General features: G+C 45.2%; 1 protein-coding gene across 4 annotated transcripts in view; it reads left to right on the top strand.

Annotated features, from left to right (window-relative positions):
• The first annotated feature begins 1,130 nt into the window (after positions 1-1,130).
• The window catches only part of HLCS (holocarboxylase synthetase), a 225,014-nt gene continuing 209,233 nt past the window's right edge, over positions 1,131-16,911 (top strand). Inside the window, exons 1-3 of one of the 4 annotated variants that reach the window (XM_053903086.1) lie at positions 6,612-6,680; positions 7,762-7,836; positions 10,821-10,920. Coding sequence is in view for 1 of the 4 variants with exons in the window: in XM_053903084.1 (XP_053759059.1) it covers positions 6,486-6,680; positions 10,821-10,958 (333 nt within the window). In the remaining 3 variants the exon portion in view is untranslated. Of the gene's footprint in view, positions 1,277-6,379; positions 6,681-7,014; positions 7,033-7,761; positions 7,837-10,820; positions 10,959-16,911 lie in introns of those variants that run through there. The other 3 variants (XM_053903085.1, XM_019420314.2, XM_053903084.1) reach the window with 3 other exon arrangements.

The following is a 16,911-nucleotide window of genomic DNA, read 5'->3' on the forward strand; positions in this document are numbered from 1 at the left end:
CCTGTCCAGACCTCAAGTCCTTCCTAAATTAAATTTCCTTATTATGTACTTCAATTGCTTGATTAAACAGTTTATATAAATTAAGCTTATCAGTACGGCAAACCTGATGTTGTCTTAGATGTTTCAATATTCTTTAAAAATCTTAGTAAGATTTCAAGTTAAAAGCTGGGCCTAAAAAAGCCTCATTCTCTAACACATTTCAGGCATATACATACTAAATACACATAGATTCCTTACTAATCCAGAAATATACATCTATGGTTTTGTTTCTTCTAAGCCTGTCTATATTTAACTCAAAATTTTATTGGATTGGGGGTGGATTTATTTATTAGATTTTATTTTTAAGTAATCTCTATACCCAACGTGGGGCTCAAATTCACAACCCTGAGATCAAGAGTTGCATGTTCCTCTGAATAAGCCAGCCAGGTGCCCTAGAAGATGGATGTTTTTTAAGAAAACAGTTACTGCCCTGGTTAACTGAGATCATTTATCATCAGAGAGTTTTGCTGTTTTTTTTCCAGAGTCTTTAATGAGACATTGAATCCTACCTATCGTGATCCTATCAATGATTCTGTAATCTCTAAGAATGCAATCACTTAGCCCTTCTCTGGATTCAAGTCAAAGCATTACTTATTTCTGAACCAGAGAAGCCTGTAGCTCCCACACTGGGTGATCAATTCTCAAGATTCATCGAAATTTTAACATCTTTGGACCTAAGGACATCTTGTACTCTGCTATATTTTTAGGACTACCCAACTCTTCAGGAGCCTTAAAATGAGAGCCAACTGAATTCTGGCCCTCTCAGTTCTGGCTTCACAGCTTATGGGGTCCTTGTACTGATGATTCTCCCTTGGCTCAGAAATAGCCTTCTAAAGGAAGAACTTAGCATTTACTAACTTTCCTTCGATAGGATAAATGAGTCAGTACAACTGTAATCAAATAACAAGACTCACAATACTTTTATTGTGGATCATCATGAACTCATGGCTCTTCATAAATTTAATGCATTTCAATTTGATACTCACATTGTCCTGATTTGGGGGGGGGGGGCTCCTGTATCCTTTTGACACAATTCTATTTTTCTTTGAAGCTTACCTACTTTCTGGCACAGGTGTCTTGGAGTAGGCACTGCATTAACACCTGCACCAGGAGTTTCTGCGAGGATCTCTGGTTCCTTTTAATGGAGAAAATAGCACACACACTGGGAGCTGAGCACTAGGGTGCATTTCAGGGTAAAGTTGCTTTGAGGCCATCTTCGTGAGCAAAGCTGGAAGAGGTATTTCTTTTTCTCTTAAAGACATGAGTTTCTATTTTTGATAGAGGTGTTCTAAGTCAAAATTCTTTTGATCCTCTAATTTTATCTCCTTTCCTCTTTATGTTGATTAATCAAGTTGTCTTTTGCTTTATTTAACAATGTGCATGTTCTAAAACAGTATACTAATGTGAGCATTAAAGCTCATATTGAATCATATACTGAACAGATCTCAAGATTTTCCTACAGTTCGCCTGGTTCTTAGTATCCCAGGAAGGATGTTTAGTAATTCATAAACTCTTGTTTGGTGTGCTCATTGTATATTTATCTGATGGAGAATTTTCTGCCACTGTTTTCATTCTGCTTTTAACTTACGGGTGCTGGTCTTCTAATAGCTGACAGTTTCAAGTTCGTACAAGGTGGTACCTACCATTTGGCAACTGGTCCCCAGCATCCTCCAGATATTGACTTACTGGAGGAGGGTCCGCCTGGCCATTCTACCTGGAAATCAGCTCAGTCTACAACGTTCTCTAGAAGTTTCATTTCCTCAATTCCATGTCCCTATACTGTCACTTAAACCGCAGTTATAAGATACATGTGTGTGCGATCTTTAGCCAAATTGGTTCTGCCTATTATCGAACAACTGATATTAGAATCAATACATTTTACATAGTTGATAAATAAATTTTAACTATGCTGAATCCTATCTTAAAACTTACATCTTTTAAAATATATGTTAACACTCTCTTACCAATTTAATGTGTTACATACTGTTATGCCAAGATTTAGAATGAATAAATTCAAATGATTTCCCTGGTTAGCATTATCTTGACCTACTCCCAGTCAACATGTTTATTTTTACTGCAGGGACATAGCTATTATTTTGGCATTCCATATAATGAAGAAATGACATATTGAATATAAGCTCTTAAGGTTTTATGTGAAAGCATCCTTTAATTCTTGGGTCAAAATTCATATTTTGCCTTTATTACTATTATTTTTTTTTAATTAATTTATTTATTTATTTTAACATTTATTTATTTTTGAGACAGAGAGAGACAGAGCATGAACAGGGGAGGGGCAGAGAGAGAGGGAGACACAGAATCTGAAACAGGCTCCAGGCTCTGAGCTGTCAGCACAGAGCCCGACGCGGGGCTCGAACTCACGGACCGTGAGATCGTGACCTGAGCCGAAGTTGGACACTTAACCGACCGAGCCACCCAGGCGCCCCATATTATTTTTTTTTAAGTAATCTCTACAGCTGACCTGGGGCTTGAACTCACGACCCCAAGATCAAGAATCACATGCTCTTTAGACTAAGCCAGCCAGGCGCCCCTATTTGTATTTTTAATTACAGATAACTGTGTAGAACTTAGAGTCCTTTTAATAAATATAAAACTTCCAAAAGCAACAGTATTAGAAAAATAACCAAAGTTTATAAAAATAAAATGCAATTAAAATAATAAGTTCTCAGCTTTCTTATATAATTTTAAGGAATAGTTTATGGAACTGTACAAGGCATTTAATACAAAGGTTTCCTATTTGGAATAAATGTTTTTAAAAATTGGGATTCCAGAATCGATCCTTGACCAAAGGTGGGGTCTTTGACCAAGGGTGGGGTGTTGGGTGGTTTGATCTGTACCTTTTTGGGGCCTGGCATTTGTTAATCAGCAAGATTTAAAATGACAACTTTTTTTCCCCTTTGAGGTCCTGATCACCGCCCAGTTCTAATTTAAACGTTTCCTGGTAGCTTGTTTCTATCAGTCCAAATTGTAGTTTTCTTTTTTGTTTTAAACCAATAATAAAAAGGATTATTGGCTTCAAACTGTTTAATTTACTTAACAGTTAACTGCATGTGCCAATAGTCACCCTGACACTTTCTGGCTTAATAAACACACCACAGACATTCAAATAGTTAAAGAATGTTATAGCTTTTACTAACAAAACCTCATGATTTCAACCAAATTTGTATTTAAATAATTTTTCTGGAGGACATTTTTTTCAAATGGATGGTCATTCTTGAGACCCTGGGCTCTGTGAATATCATTTGTTTTAGCACTCCCAACACCGACGTGGAGGGAACAGATTCTCTTATGTATAAAGCAGAGACTATGTACTTCAATTGCTAAACGTGAACTGTTTACAGTTACAGCTATTTAAAATTCAGCATCTGCTAAACGCTTCCTATTAGACTAAGCTCCCTTCACAAACTATCCTTCTCAGCTCTGGCCATCTGACTGAGTTCAGAATGCTTTCCCAAGGTAGACAGAGCTAATGTCAGTAGGACAGGCTTCCCCTGGGGAGGAACAGTTAATCTATTTAATGGGGGAGGACAGGTCCTCTGGGGGAGTGACACTCTTTTGGTTAACACTCTGCCTTGTCCCTAAACCATCATTTCCAGGGCATGCCTCCTAAGTGCAGACTAGAGACTGGGTTGGCTTTTCCCGTAGAAAGCCAGTCATGGTGAGGAGTTACTGAGCTGGTGTTCAGTTGCTGGCTGGTGAGCACTTCAATTCCTTCCTGCAGTGATGTTCTCCTAAATGACAGTGTCTTGCTTTTAAATTTCTAGTCTGTGGTTCTATTCCTACTCTGTTCTCCACAACCATTTGGAAGAGTCTAGTTAACGGTTCAGAGCGACCCAGACCCAGGGAGTGATAGAAGTGGACTTCAACAGTGCTCCAATTTTTTTTTTTTTTTAATGTTTATTTATTTTTGAGACAGGGAGAGACAGAGCATGAACAGGGGAGGGTCAGAGAGAGGGAGACACAGAATATGAAGCAGGCTCCAGACTCCGAGCTGTCAGCACAGAGCCCGACGCGGGGCTAGAACTCATGGACCGCAAGATCATGACCTGAGCCGAAGTCGGCCGCCCAACTGACTGAGCCACCCAGGCGCCCCAGTGCTCCAATTTTTAACGTGTTTGTGAATCACCTGGGGATTTGGTGAAAGTGCGGATGCTGATTCAGTAGGTCCGGGGTGGACCCTGGGGTTCTGTATTTCTAGTGAGCTCCCAGGTGATGCTACTGCTGCTGGTCCAGGGACCACGCTTTAGAGTGGCGAGGGACTGTAAGTTGTGAATCAGGTACACACACAGTAAGACCTCCTGATGTCTTATTTTTGCATCCTTCCCTTTTTCCTTTACTATCTGGGGATGATGAAGCCAGGCTCCATCCTTGAGCTCGCCCTGTGCCTGTTTACTCCTCTGTCTGCCTTCCTGGGCGTGAATGGTGACAGTGCTCCTCAGTCCAATGGTCAAGAAGGAACCTCACCCACTTCCCAGTTAATGTTCACTCAGACCATGTTCGTGGTCCCCGTTCTTTATAACCCAGAGCTGTATACAGAATTGACGCTCACATTTCCCCATGATGTCTTCTGAGACCACGACATCTTGAAGCATCTAAGGGCAAACCTGGAGAGTTCCTATTCTGGCTCGATGGAGTTACGGTATCCGGGAAGGGGGGGGGGTTATAAAGCTCTTAAGGAACGTGGAAAAACTAGAGATGCTTAGGACTTACAGATAGAAGCCATGACCTCTCCATACCAGGAGTGGAGAGACTGGTCCTTAGAGCCTTAATTCAGCAAACTCCAAGAAGGCTATCTGCAGGGTTTGTCCAGTGAAACATTAGGGTTATCACTTTGTTAAGCCTTTTCATTTTCTTACTCCTAACTTGTTAGCCCCGTGTTATCCTGGAGGGGCTAAGGCCTTCCTCAGAGGGCATTCATTCATGTCTTTCTCCAATGACACAATTTCAGGCCTTGAACTCCCTTCCCAACTGCCACTGTCCTGCAAGGAAGTGGAAGATATGGCTTCACCCTTGCTCATCGCTTACTTGTCTTCCAGTTCTGGTCCACTGTGATGCTTATCTAGTTTTTGAGCCCAGTTATTTCTTTTTGGATTCTCTCTCTCTCTTAAAATCTAGTGTTGCTGTATGCAATGAGAAGTTCCTATGTTCTCTGACTGTAAGTTTGAAGCTCTAAAAGTGGGTTATCTATACTGCTATTTTAAAGCAGACGAGTAAATGGTCAGTGCAGTTTAAAAATCTATCCTTGGATTAAGTGAGATTTGGGAGTGGTATACCTGGTTGCTACTGTATTATGCCGTCCACTTACAACGAAGGCCAGAGTAGGAAGCAGCACAGAGAAAATCCTTGCTATGCTTCAGAGGTGCTGGGGACGCCGTGTTTTGCAAACTGCCATTTAAACAAATGCGGTTCCAGGGGAGAAAGCTCTGTCACTGTCAAGAATAATTATGCTTCTCTTAGCGGACAAGAACATCCTGAAACATAACTGGTAAGTTTCCCCTTTTTTTCCTGGTGTTAGGATGCTCACAAATTGGTGACCCACATGTACAAGAACACCCGACAGCCTTTTTAGGTCTGTGTTCAAGTCCTTATTTTAAAATATTTAGAGACCAGAATACATATGTATATTATGCGTGTATTATGTGTGTATATACGTATACATACATGTATCTGTATATATGTATATCTACATTTGTATATATAAAATATATAACTGCATTGTATGCATTTATGTAATTTATTGTAAAATCCTTTTTGCAAAAAGGCCTAGAATAATCTAATAAAAACCAGTCTCACTTTATATTCCCAACCGGACTGGGCAGAGGCTGTATGTTAGTTGAATCCCAGTAGGGTGCGGATTAATTAATGTAAAAGTACCTGCAGCCCTTCTTCAGTCTGCCTCCCAGCTCTCCAAAGAAGGGACGTTCGACTTTGGCTTAAAGCTGGCAGCCAGCGGGCCTAAACCCCCGGTCTCCAACCTGTCAACCCCCTCTCTCTAATGCCTTTCTCCCTCCATCGTGCCTCCTGCCTCCCTCACTGCCGCCCGCCCTCCGCACGCGGCTTCCAACCTCACCCAGCCCCTCCTCACCGCCCCAGTGCGGCCTCCCTCCATCCTCAGCCGCGCGCGGCCTCCCTGCTCCCTCCATCCTCACCGTACACCCCCGGCTCCGCTCGGCCTCCCTCCGTCCTAAACCCCTCCTCTCAGCGCGTCCTCCCTCCATCCTCATCCCCGCCCCCCGCAGCGCATCCTCCCTCCTCCCACCCCCCCCCACCCCCGGAGGCCTTCCCCAGCCCGCGCGGCCTCACCCCCACGGGGCGGCCTCTTCCGGCCAGCGGGAGGGCGGGCGGCGGGGGCGGGGCCCTGAGGGAGGGGCGGGCCGGTGGTGCGAGCGTCCCGGGCCCGCGCCCCGCCGCCGGCCGGCCGGTCGGTCATGCTCATCACGCTGTGCTACCTGTACCTGTGGGCGCGCTGGGGGCGCCGGCCGGCCGCGCTCGTGCGCGCCACGGTGCAGCGGCTGCGCGCCTCGCGCTGCTCCTTCACCTTTTGCGGCGCGGCCGTACAGCCCAGGGGCGCTCGCGTGTGCTTGAGCCGCGGCGGCCGCGTCTTCTGCGTCGGCGAGAGCGAGGTGGGCGGGCGCGGGGCCGGCGGGGCGCGGGTGGGGCCGGAGGCGCGCGGGGGGCGGGGCCGGCGGGAGGCGCGGCCTCGGGGCTCAGCCAGCCGGAAGCGCTCGCGGGCCCCGCGTTGCACCGGGGCTGCGTGCGTGGGGGGGGGGGGGAGGCCCCGGGCTTGGGGTCCCGGGAGGGCTGAGCTCGGGGGCGCTTCTACTGGCTGTGCCCTCGGGAGCCCGGACTGGGGGGACCAGAGGTCCGGAACTGCGACAGGCGGCTTGCCGGGTCGAGTGTATGGGGAAGATTAGCACCCGAACGCCCAGGGCGCTGTCCATTCGGAACGTCTTTTCTGACATCCTCTCCTCTACTGTGGGTTCTACAGGTTCAAGTTTATGAACCTGAATTCACAGGAAGACAGCAGATCCTCAGTCTTATGTCAGATATCTCGTAGGTGACAAAAACGGCTCAGTCAGTCACGAGTTTTGCCGACCAGGGCACCCCGCTGATTGTCTTTGCATCTATTTTATTTCGGTTTGCACACGGCCTTTGTTTTTTGGCTTAGTACTTAGCCCGATGGCTGCAAGTTCAGCAGGCCCTTTCACGTGGCGGTCGTTTAATCTATGCGAAACCTCCGTTCCCTTTCTGGAAAAGTGCGGTGCTACGCAGATTTCCACTGACTTCACTAACACTGTTTTCGTTGACATTTAAAAGTGTTTGCTTTTAATCGGTTTCCCTTTCCTCTTCGTTCCGGAAAGTTGGCTCACTTGGCGTTAAAGTAAGGTTTCCCATGTGTGCGGAACCGTAGCACCTGCGTGGGAATTAAAATCTTATCTCAGGTTGAATACTTTGTTGTATGCTTAGGTACGGAATTATACTGTGCTACTAACAAATCAAAATTACCCTTATTTGTTAGTATAAACAGAGAATGAGTAACTTTTCTCAGTTGTGAAAGAGTATGCAGCTACTACCACCTAGATGTAAGACGTTTAGGCATTCATTCTGCCTGAGGGTCTAATTAGGGCTTAATTGTCCGAGGAACCTGGATTGAGAGAATTAACAAAATAAAGAAAAATTGAGGGGTGCATTTTTCTATTGCAGTTTCCAATCTGGACTCATTTACTTAAAATAGAACCCTTTAGATTAAGGATTTTGGACATTTAAAAATATGGAGATGTAAGTATTTTTAATTTTCTTGGAAGACAGTTTTACTTTTTTTTTTTTTTTTTAACGTTTATTTATTTTTGAGACAGAGAGAGACAGAGCATGAACGGGGGAGGGTCAGAGAGAGAGGGAGACACAGAATCTGAAACAGGCTCCAGGCTCTGAGCAGTCAGCACAGAGCCTGATGCGGGGCTTGAACCCACAGACCGCGAGATCATGACCTGAGCCGAAGTCAGATGCTTAACCGACTGAGCCACCCAGGCGCCCCGACAGTTTTACTTTTGAACATCTCTATGACTTTATTGGTCTTCTTTTTAACTACCGTACCTATAACTAGTGCTTCTCAGCTCTTTCTGATTGCTCCAGCCTGGTGTGGGGGCACCCCGGCCACACTAGCCTTGGCCTTCGGGGATTCTGTAACCTGATGTGCTCTTGCTATTTGAAGTTAACTTTGCCTCATCCTAGAGCTTTGCTGAAATACTGTCTCAAGGAAATGTTCCCTCATTCTTCAGACTAGATGGGACTGGCTTGCTCTGTGCCCAGATAAACTTTAAATTATCGTTCATATTTCCAGTTTTTTATCTTTTTCTCCCTAGGAATTGGGTCTCTTTCGCTTAGCAGCTTGCCCTGTGATAATCACTCAGTACTTCAATGAATGATGGAGTGGTTAGTGGTTGTGGCCTGCGATTGGAAAGCTTGGCTATTTGTGATTGGCTGCTGTTAATTCAAGATCTAAAATATTGTGAGGCTAATGACCTGGTTCGCTAAATACCTTATTGTCAGTCTACCTAGATTGAAGTAACTTTATAGAAATCAATCTTATGACTTTGTCGTCTCCACATTTTGCATGCTTAGAATCCGATAAATAGAACGTGTATGTTTATATAATTGAAGGTCCCACAGAAATTGATAAGTATAACCAAAGAGTTTATAGAAACTGGAATTTTTTTTAATGTTTATTTATTTATTTTAGAGAGGGGGAGGGGCAGAGAGATTGCAGAGAATCCCAAGCAGGCTCTGCAGAGCCCATCACAGGGCTCGAACCTACGAACCTGTGAGATCATGACTTGGGCCAAAATCAAAAGCCGGCTGTCCAACTGACCACCCAGGCGTCCCCAAACTGGAAATTTAAGGTTTTTGTTGAATATGTACATATTCTATGTTTGAGTAAGATGGACAATCTGTTTTTTGTTGTTGTTTTCTTAAAAAAATGTTTTGTTTTGTTTTTAAAAAAATTTTTTTTTTTTTAACATTTATTTATTTTTGAGACAGAGAGAGACAGAGCATGAACAGGGGAGGAGCAGAGAGAGAGGGAGACACAGAATCTGAAACAGGCTCCAGGCTCTGAGCTGTCAGCACAGAGCCCGACGCGGGGCTCGAACTCACGGACCGTGAGATCGTGACCTGAGCCGAAGTCGGATGCTTAACCGACCGAGCCACCCAGGCGCCCCTTAAAAAAATGTTTTTAAATGTTTATTCATTTTTGAGAGAGAAAGTGAGAGAGAGCAAGCAGGGGAAGGGCAGAGAGAGAGAGAGAGAGAGAGAGAGAGAGGGAGACAGAGTCCAAAGCAGGCTCTGCGCTGTCAGTACAAAGCTGGACACGGGTTGGAACCCACAAACCTCGAGATTGTGACCCGAGCCAAAGTTGGATGCTCAACCGACTGAGCCACCCAGGCACCCCTGTTTTTTGTTGTTAACTGCTATATTAATAATATAGTTTACCCATGGAGAGGAGTTTTTTCTCCTTCAACTTTTCATTTGTTAATTAGCTCAGTAGATATTTATTAATACTGTACTTTGTGCCAAGTTATTAGGCCAGGTAAAAATGCCTTTTGATCTCCCAACAAGGGCGGATTTGAACTGGATTTATGTGGAGCTTGACCATTTTGCTATTTTTTTGTTTCTTATTAAAATTTTTTTTAATGTTTATTTTTGAGAGAGAGAGAGAGAGAGATAGAACACAAGTGGGGGAGGGGCAGAAAGAGAGGGAGACACAGAATCCAAAGCAGGCTCCAGGTTGTCAGCACAGAGCCCGATGCCAGGCTTGAACTCACGAACCACGAAATCATGACCTGAGCCGAAGTCAGACGCTCAATTGACTGAGCCACCCAGGTGCTCCTGAGCTTGACCATTTTCTGGTGGCGATGACAGGGCTCACCTCCTGCAGCCTTAGAGTTCAGCTTTTCTCCTCTGGATATGCCTTGATTTTAGTGGGTCAAAGCCTTTTAAAATTAATTTACTGGGCTTTTGGAGGGATTTCAGGAAGGAGAGCACAGGTAAATGGACATACCCAATCCGATAACCAATGTTGATGCTATAATGGCTGGAGGAAGTGGAAGAACAGGGAAGAACAGGTCTTCAGGTTTCTGTTGGTAATGGGCTTCGTTTCACGGCCACGTACTTCTGAGCCTCCTCACCTTTATTTATTTATCTTTTACATTTATTTATTTTTGAGAGACAGAAAGAGACAGCGTGAGCAGGGGAGGGGCAGAGAGAGAGGGAGACACAGAATCCGAAGCAGGCTCCAGGCTCCGAGCGGTCAGCACAGAGCCCAACGCGGGGCTCGAACCCACGAGCCGCGAGATCATGACCTGAGCTGAAGTCGGACGCTTAACCGACTGAGCCACCCAGACGCCCCGAGCCTCCTCATTTTTAAATGGGCTTCTGAGTTGTAACTTGGCGAGCTCTCTGTACTGTAAGCAGTAAGGAATGGTGGGGGTGAGCCCAGCTTCAGAGTGAATTGTTGATAACGAATATCTAGAGATGTTAAAGTTGTCATGAATCATAGAAGGGATGTTGCAGGTGTTTAATAGCCACAGTTCAAGAAGAAACACAGGGTTTATGTGGTCTGCAGGAGAGCATCTGATGAACTTGTATTGATCTCACCTGGGGTTCCAGAGGAAGGGATGTCCTGGATGTGGACGTAAGTGGCTGTTGTGATTTGAAGTGATACTGAATCCCCTCCCCTTTTTTGGTGTTTCTTTCCCTCTCTGCAGTCCATTGATGACTTGAACAAATGGGCCCTGTTTCTTGTTTCTCCTTTTATACTCGAAGCAGAACACATAGCATTTGTGACTGAGAGCATCTGGGTGCAAGGTGAGACTTTACAGAGACCATCTGCCTCTTCAGAAAGCGTGAGTAGCATGTTTTTCACTTGTGTCCCATAAGAAAACTATGTCTTAACCAAAAGTAAATTTGTTTTTTCTTTTTCATTTTCTTTAAAAAAAAATTATGTATTTTTTTTGAAAACAATTTTTTAATGTTTTATTTATTTTTGAGAGAGAGAGAGAGAGAAAGAGGGGAAGAGCGAGCGAGCAAGCAGGGGAGGGGCAGAGAGAGAGGGAGACACAGAATCCGAAGCAGGATCCAGGCTCTGAGCTGTCAGCTCAGAGCCCCACGCAGGGCTCAAACTCACGAATGGTGAGATTATGACCTGAGCCGAAGTCGGACACTTAACTGACTGAGCCACCCAGGTGTTCCTAAAACAATGATTTCAGTGTATTACAGTTACAAATCACATGATCAATTAGTTTGAATCATGAAATTGCTAATACTTGGCTTTTTTTTTAAACCTATGAAGAACCCATTTGTGGTAACCTAAGAGTTCTACTTTGGGCTTTTAAGCCCTATTTTTTTTTTTTTTTTAATGTTTATTTATTTTTGAGACAGAGAGAGACAGAGCATGAATGGGGGAGGGACAGAGAGAGAGGGAGACACAGAATCGGAAGCAGGCTCCAGGCTCTGAGCCATCAGGCTGATGGCTCTGAGCCAGCCATCAGGCTGATGGCTCAGAGCCTGACGCGGGGCTCGAACTCACGAACCGCGAGATCGTGACCTGAGCTGAAGTCAGACGCTTAACCGACTGAGCCACCCAGGCGCCCCTTTTAAGCCCTATTTTACCACTCTTAGAAGTTTAGCAAAAGTTTGGGATCGCTTTTTTTTTTTTTAATTTCTTTAATGTTTGTTTATTTTTGAGACAGAGAGAGACAGAGCATGAATGGGGGAGGGTCAGAGAGAGAGTGAGACAGAATCCGAAACAGGCTCCAGGCTCTGAGCTGTCAGCACACAGCCCGACGTGGGGCTCAAACTCACGGACCAAGAGATCATGACCTGAGCCGAAGTCGGACGCTCAACCCACTGAGCCACCCAGGCGCCCCAGGGATTTCTGGCATTTCTGAATAATATTTATCCTGTTTACAAGCTCAAATGTCTTAGAATATTTTGTTTTATTTTTGGACGCTAGCTACCCAGACTTGGATTAATCCTAATCAAAATGTACTCTCATTGTTGGTTCACACGTGGCCCTCGTTCACTCATGACTTTGAAATTTGTATGATTAATACCCACAAATTTACCACTCAATATGGAAATGGAACACGTACCTATGTGGTCCCCTGGAGTCTATCCACCTGTCTACCTGCCCTGCCCCTCCCTCCCCAGACCAGTTTCTTTTTAGATATGTAAGTCATCTAGGTGAACAAACACCATCTTTCTGAACACCCACATAATTCTTATAAATTACTATTTTTAATTTTTATTTATTTTTATTTTAGGTTGAGAGAGAGAGAGAGAGAGAGAGCGCGCGCGCAAGTGGGGGACAGGGGCAGAGGGAGAGAGGGAGAGAGAATCCCAAGTAGATTCCTTGCTCAGCACAGAGCCTAAGGTAGGGCTCGATCCCACAACCCTGGGACTATGACTTGAGCCAAAATCAAGAGTTGGATGCTCAACCAATTGAGCTACCCAGGGTCCCCAATTTTATAAATTATCAAGCTTATAGTAAGCTTGATGTTTTCTTATATATGCTGATATTTATATGTATATTTTGTAAGATTTCAACTTAAAACCAAGGCCAGCACAAAATGTGACTGCTGTGCTGTTAACTTCCTAAATCGTTGTTACTTAATTGTACTTTTTTTTTTTTTTAAGTTTATTTATATATTTTGAGAGAGAGAGGGAGAGCACACAAGCAGGGGAGGGGTGGAGAGAGAAGCAGATAAAATCCCAGGCAGGCTCTGCACTGTCAGCTCAGAGTGTTATATGGGGCTTGAATTCGCAAACTGTGAGATCCTGACCTGAGCTGAAAACGAGAGTCAGATGCTTAACCGACTGAGACCCAGAAATGCAGCTATGCAAATAAGCTAGAATTTTCTCTCTTTCTCGGGAGGTGGTTCTGCTCTGTAAGACCATCCAGGGACCTAGTTCCCTTCTGTTTTATTGCTCTGTTATCTGCCCTCTGCCAGCCTTGTTCTCTCTCTTGGTAGAGACTGGTTCATACTGCCCCAGCCACCTCTGTTAACCTCATGCACATCTAGCCCTCATGATGGGGGAATAGAGAAGGTGGGAGCCAGCCAGCTTCCTCTTTAAAAACTGTGACTCAGAAGTTTCACGGGTCATTTCTGCTCCTGTCCCGTCAGCTGCAGGGCAGGCTGAGAACTGCAGTCCTAGCTGGACAGCCACGGGTTGAAGGGAAGAAAGACAGACTAGAAGATACTGGGAGATAATTAGCGTTTCTCACAGTTACCGTTTCATTTAATATATAGTCTAACAAAGATTTAACTGAGATCTTGCTTAATGGCGGGGTGCCTGGGTGGCTCAGTTGATTGGGCATCTGACTTCAGCTCAGGTCATGATCTCACGGTTCGTGGGTTTGAGCCCCGTGTCGGGCTTTGTGTGACAGCTCAGAGCCTGGAGCCTGCTTCAGATTCTGTGTCTCCCTCTCTCTCTGCCCCTCCCATGCTCACGCTCTCTCTCTTTCAAAAATAAACATTAAAAAAAACCCAAAAATTAAAAAAAAAATCTTGCTTAATGGCAATACCTTACTTATTTCTTGATTTTCTGAGGTAGAAAGATGCCTGCCCACCAGGAAAGATAGCTACTATCCAGTTAATTCATTTATTTATGATTAGAGGCTTGGTTGGTAGGTCCTGCAACCAGAAGCTGGAGACATTTAGAGCTAATTTTTGGACCACCCTATTACACCGAATTCCATTTTATAAGTTGGTCCTTTGGAAGGAATTGATCTCAGGCCCCTGGCTGGCTCAGCCGGTAGAGCATGCAGCTCTTGATCTCAGGGTCATGAGTTCAAAGCCCTGCGTTGGATATGGAGTCTACTTTAAAAAAAGGAGTTGAGGGGAACCTGGTGTCTCAGTTGGTTAACGTCTGACTCTTGATTTCAGCTCAGGTCATGATCTCTCCGTCCGGAATTTGAGCACTTGAGTGCCTTGCTGGGGCTTGGGATTTTCTCTTTCCCTCTTTCTTCTTGCACCTCCCCCACGTGCACGCGCGCGTGCACTCTCTCTCTCTCTCTCTCTCAAATAAACTTAAAAAAAATAAAAAAGGAGTTGATCTTGTATCTCACTGTCCTCATTCAGGTTGATTGCTTAATGGGATTTCACATGGGGGGCTGTTATCAATCTATTTTGCACTTAACTCTAAAGTCATTTGAGTTTAACAGGACCCTAAGATGCTAAGTTGAAAATATAAATGTAAGAAAAGACTTTTGAACTTAATGAAAGGTTACATTCTTCCATATTCCTAGGATTATAGAACTCCTACAGATACTTAAAATATCTTTTTTTTTCTTTTTTATTAAAAAAATATTTTATTTTTTAACGTTTATTTATTTTTGAGACAGGGAGAGACAGAGCATGAACGGGGGAGGGTCAGAGAGAGAGGGAGACACAGAATCTGAAACAGGCTCCAGGCTCTGAGCTGTCAGCACAGAGCCTGACGCGGGGCTCAAACTCACGGACCGTGAGATCATGACCTGAGCTGAAGTCGGCCGCTTACCCGACTGAGCCACCCAGGCGCCCCTTAAAATATCGTTTTGAATTTGGGATAGCTCAAATGGCTTTCATTTGTGGTCATTCTATAGACCCTAACAACAAATAAGTGAATCTGAGGAATTCAGTTTTTCAAAAAACAGCATTCATATATTCATATTTTCACTTACTTAGTCATTCATTAACCTGTTTACTGACCATCTACTATGTTCCAATTATTTTGCTAGGTGCTGTAACAAATACCAGTGGAGCATGATAGATTCAGCTCAGTTTTCAATATCTTCTGTACTGATATCAGCAGTCCTATTTAGTAAGAATTGATGACCCAAAAAACTTACATAATTCTTTGCTGCAGAAAATTCAGTTATGTTCCTTGTACTCTTACCAAGGCATTCATTCACTCATCCAAGGTTTATCAAGTGCCTATTATATGCCGGCTTGTGTGCCAGAGCTGGAGTTACGTGTCATGTGGAGGTGACAGATGCATTCAGAGATGATGGTCCCTGTCATCTTAAGGAGCTCACAGTGTGGGAGGGAAGACAGCTAAGTAAAGGAACAATTAAAGTTTCAACATGATAAGTACAGTGAGAAGGCATGGATAGGGGTGGTGGGCAACCTGTCTACGTAGGGGTGAGGACAGGAAGGACCTTTCAGCAGAGGTCATGTCTGAGCTTTACAGGAAAAAACAGGAATTTGGTGCAGAGGAAGGAAGGGCTTCCCAGGCAGAACAGCAAGGACACAAGCACACGGAAGTTTGCACCCGAGGCAACCGCACACGGTCCAGTAAAATTGGAGTCTCTGGTGACATGAGTTGGGGGAGTGGTCCAAGGTAAGGACAGAGGGGAAGGATGGGGCTGGACTGCTGCATGGGAAATTACCTGGGTGCAGCAGTAGCTTCTAGGAACATTGCCAAGGCAAGGGTGCCTGGCTGGCAGTCAGTGGCGCACACGACTCTCGATCTCAGGGTTGTGAGTCTGAGCCCCACACTGGGTGTGGAGATTACTTAAAAAATAAAATCTTAAACATTGCCAGGCAGGTTCTCCCAACAGTCACAGAGTCGAGAAGCTTGCAGATCAAGTTAAGATGCATAATTCACAGCTTATTAAATAATTTTGGAACATGCACAAGGAACACCTGGAGAGATCTGGGGTCAGTTAACACTTAGGATCAGGGGCCTGCAGTGTGGAAGGACTGTACACCTGAATCCTGGGCTGTGCAGTGTTCACACATCCTGCCTCTTTGCTGCACCAGCCTTTCTCACCAAGGGCGTAGTTACAGGAGCCAGAGATGAGGTTAAAACTGGGGGCTCAGGGGTGCCTGGGTGGCTCAGTCGGTTAAGCGTCCGACTTCGGCTCAGGTCACGATCTCGCGGTCCGTGGGTTCGAGCCCCGCGTCGGGCTCTGTGCTGACAGCTCAGAGCCTGGAGCCTGTTTCGGATTCTGTGTCTCCCTCTTTCTCTGACCCTCCCCTGTTCATGCTCTCTCTCTGTCTCAAAAATAAATAAATAAATGTTAAAAAAATTAAAAAAAAAACAAAAAAACTGGGGGCTCGGCAGATGGAGGGTGCATGGGGCCAGCCACACTTGTTCTCTTGGAGAGACTCAGGACGTGTATGTGCGTGGGGCCAGCCACACTTGTTCTCTTGGAGAGACTCAGGACGTGTATGTGCGTGGGGCCAGCCACACTTGTTCTCTTGGAGAGACTCAGGACGTGTATGTGCGTGGGGCCAGCCACACTTGTTCTCTTGGAGAGACTCAGGACGTGTATGTGCGTGGGGCCAGCCACACTTGTTCTCTTGGAGAGACTCAGGACGTGTATGTGCGTGGGGCCAGCCACACTTGTTCTCTTGGAGAGACTCAGGACGTGTATGTGCGTGGGGCCAGCCACACTTGTTCTCTTGGAGAGACTCAGGACGTGTATGTGCGTGGGGCCAGCCACACTTGTTCTCTTGGAGAGACTCAGGACGTGTATGTGCGTGGGGCCAGCCACACTTGTTCTCTTGGAGAGACTCAGGACATGTATGCCTGGAAGTGCTGTGCTGTGCCACCTGTGCTTCTTATCTGTTTTTAGAGACTATACATGGGGCCCTAATGGGTGACTCATTTAGGGATGATATACTGCCAATCTGGAGGTGATGTAATTTGTGTGTTAAATTTTTTTTTAACGTTTATTTGTTTTTGAGAGAGAGTGTGAGCAGGGGAGGGGCGGAGAGAGAGGGAGACACAGAATCCGAAGCAGGCTTCAGGCTCCGAGCTGCCAGCGCAGAGCCCGACGTGGGGCTCGAACCCACGAACTGTGAGATCGTG

Source organism: Panthera pardus, unplaced genomic scaffold (genome assembly GCF_024362965.1).
Source record: "Panthera pardus isolate Hobbes unplaced genomic scaffold, ASM2436296v1 HiC_scaffold_16, whole genome shotgun sequence".
Taxonomy (NCBI): Eukaryota; Metazoa; Chordata; class Mammalia; order Carnivora; family Felidae; genus Panthera; species Panthera pardus.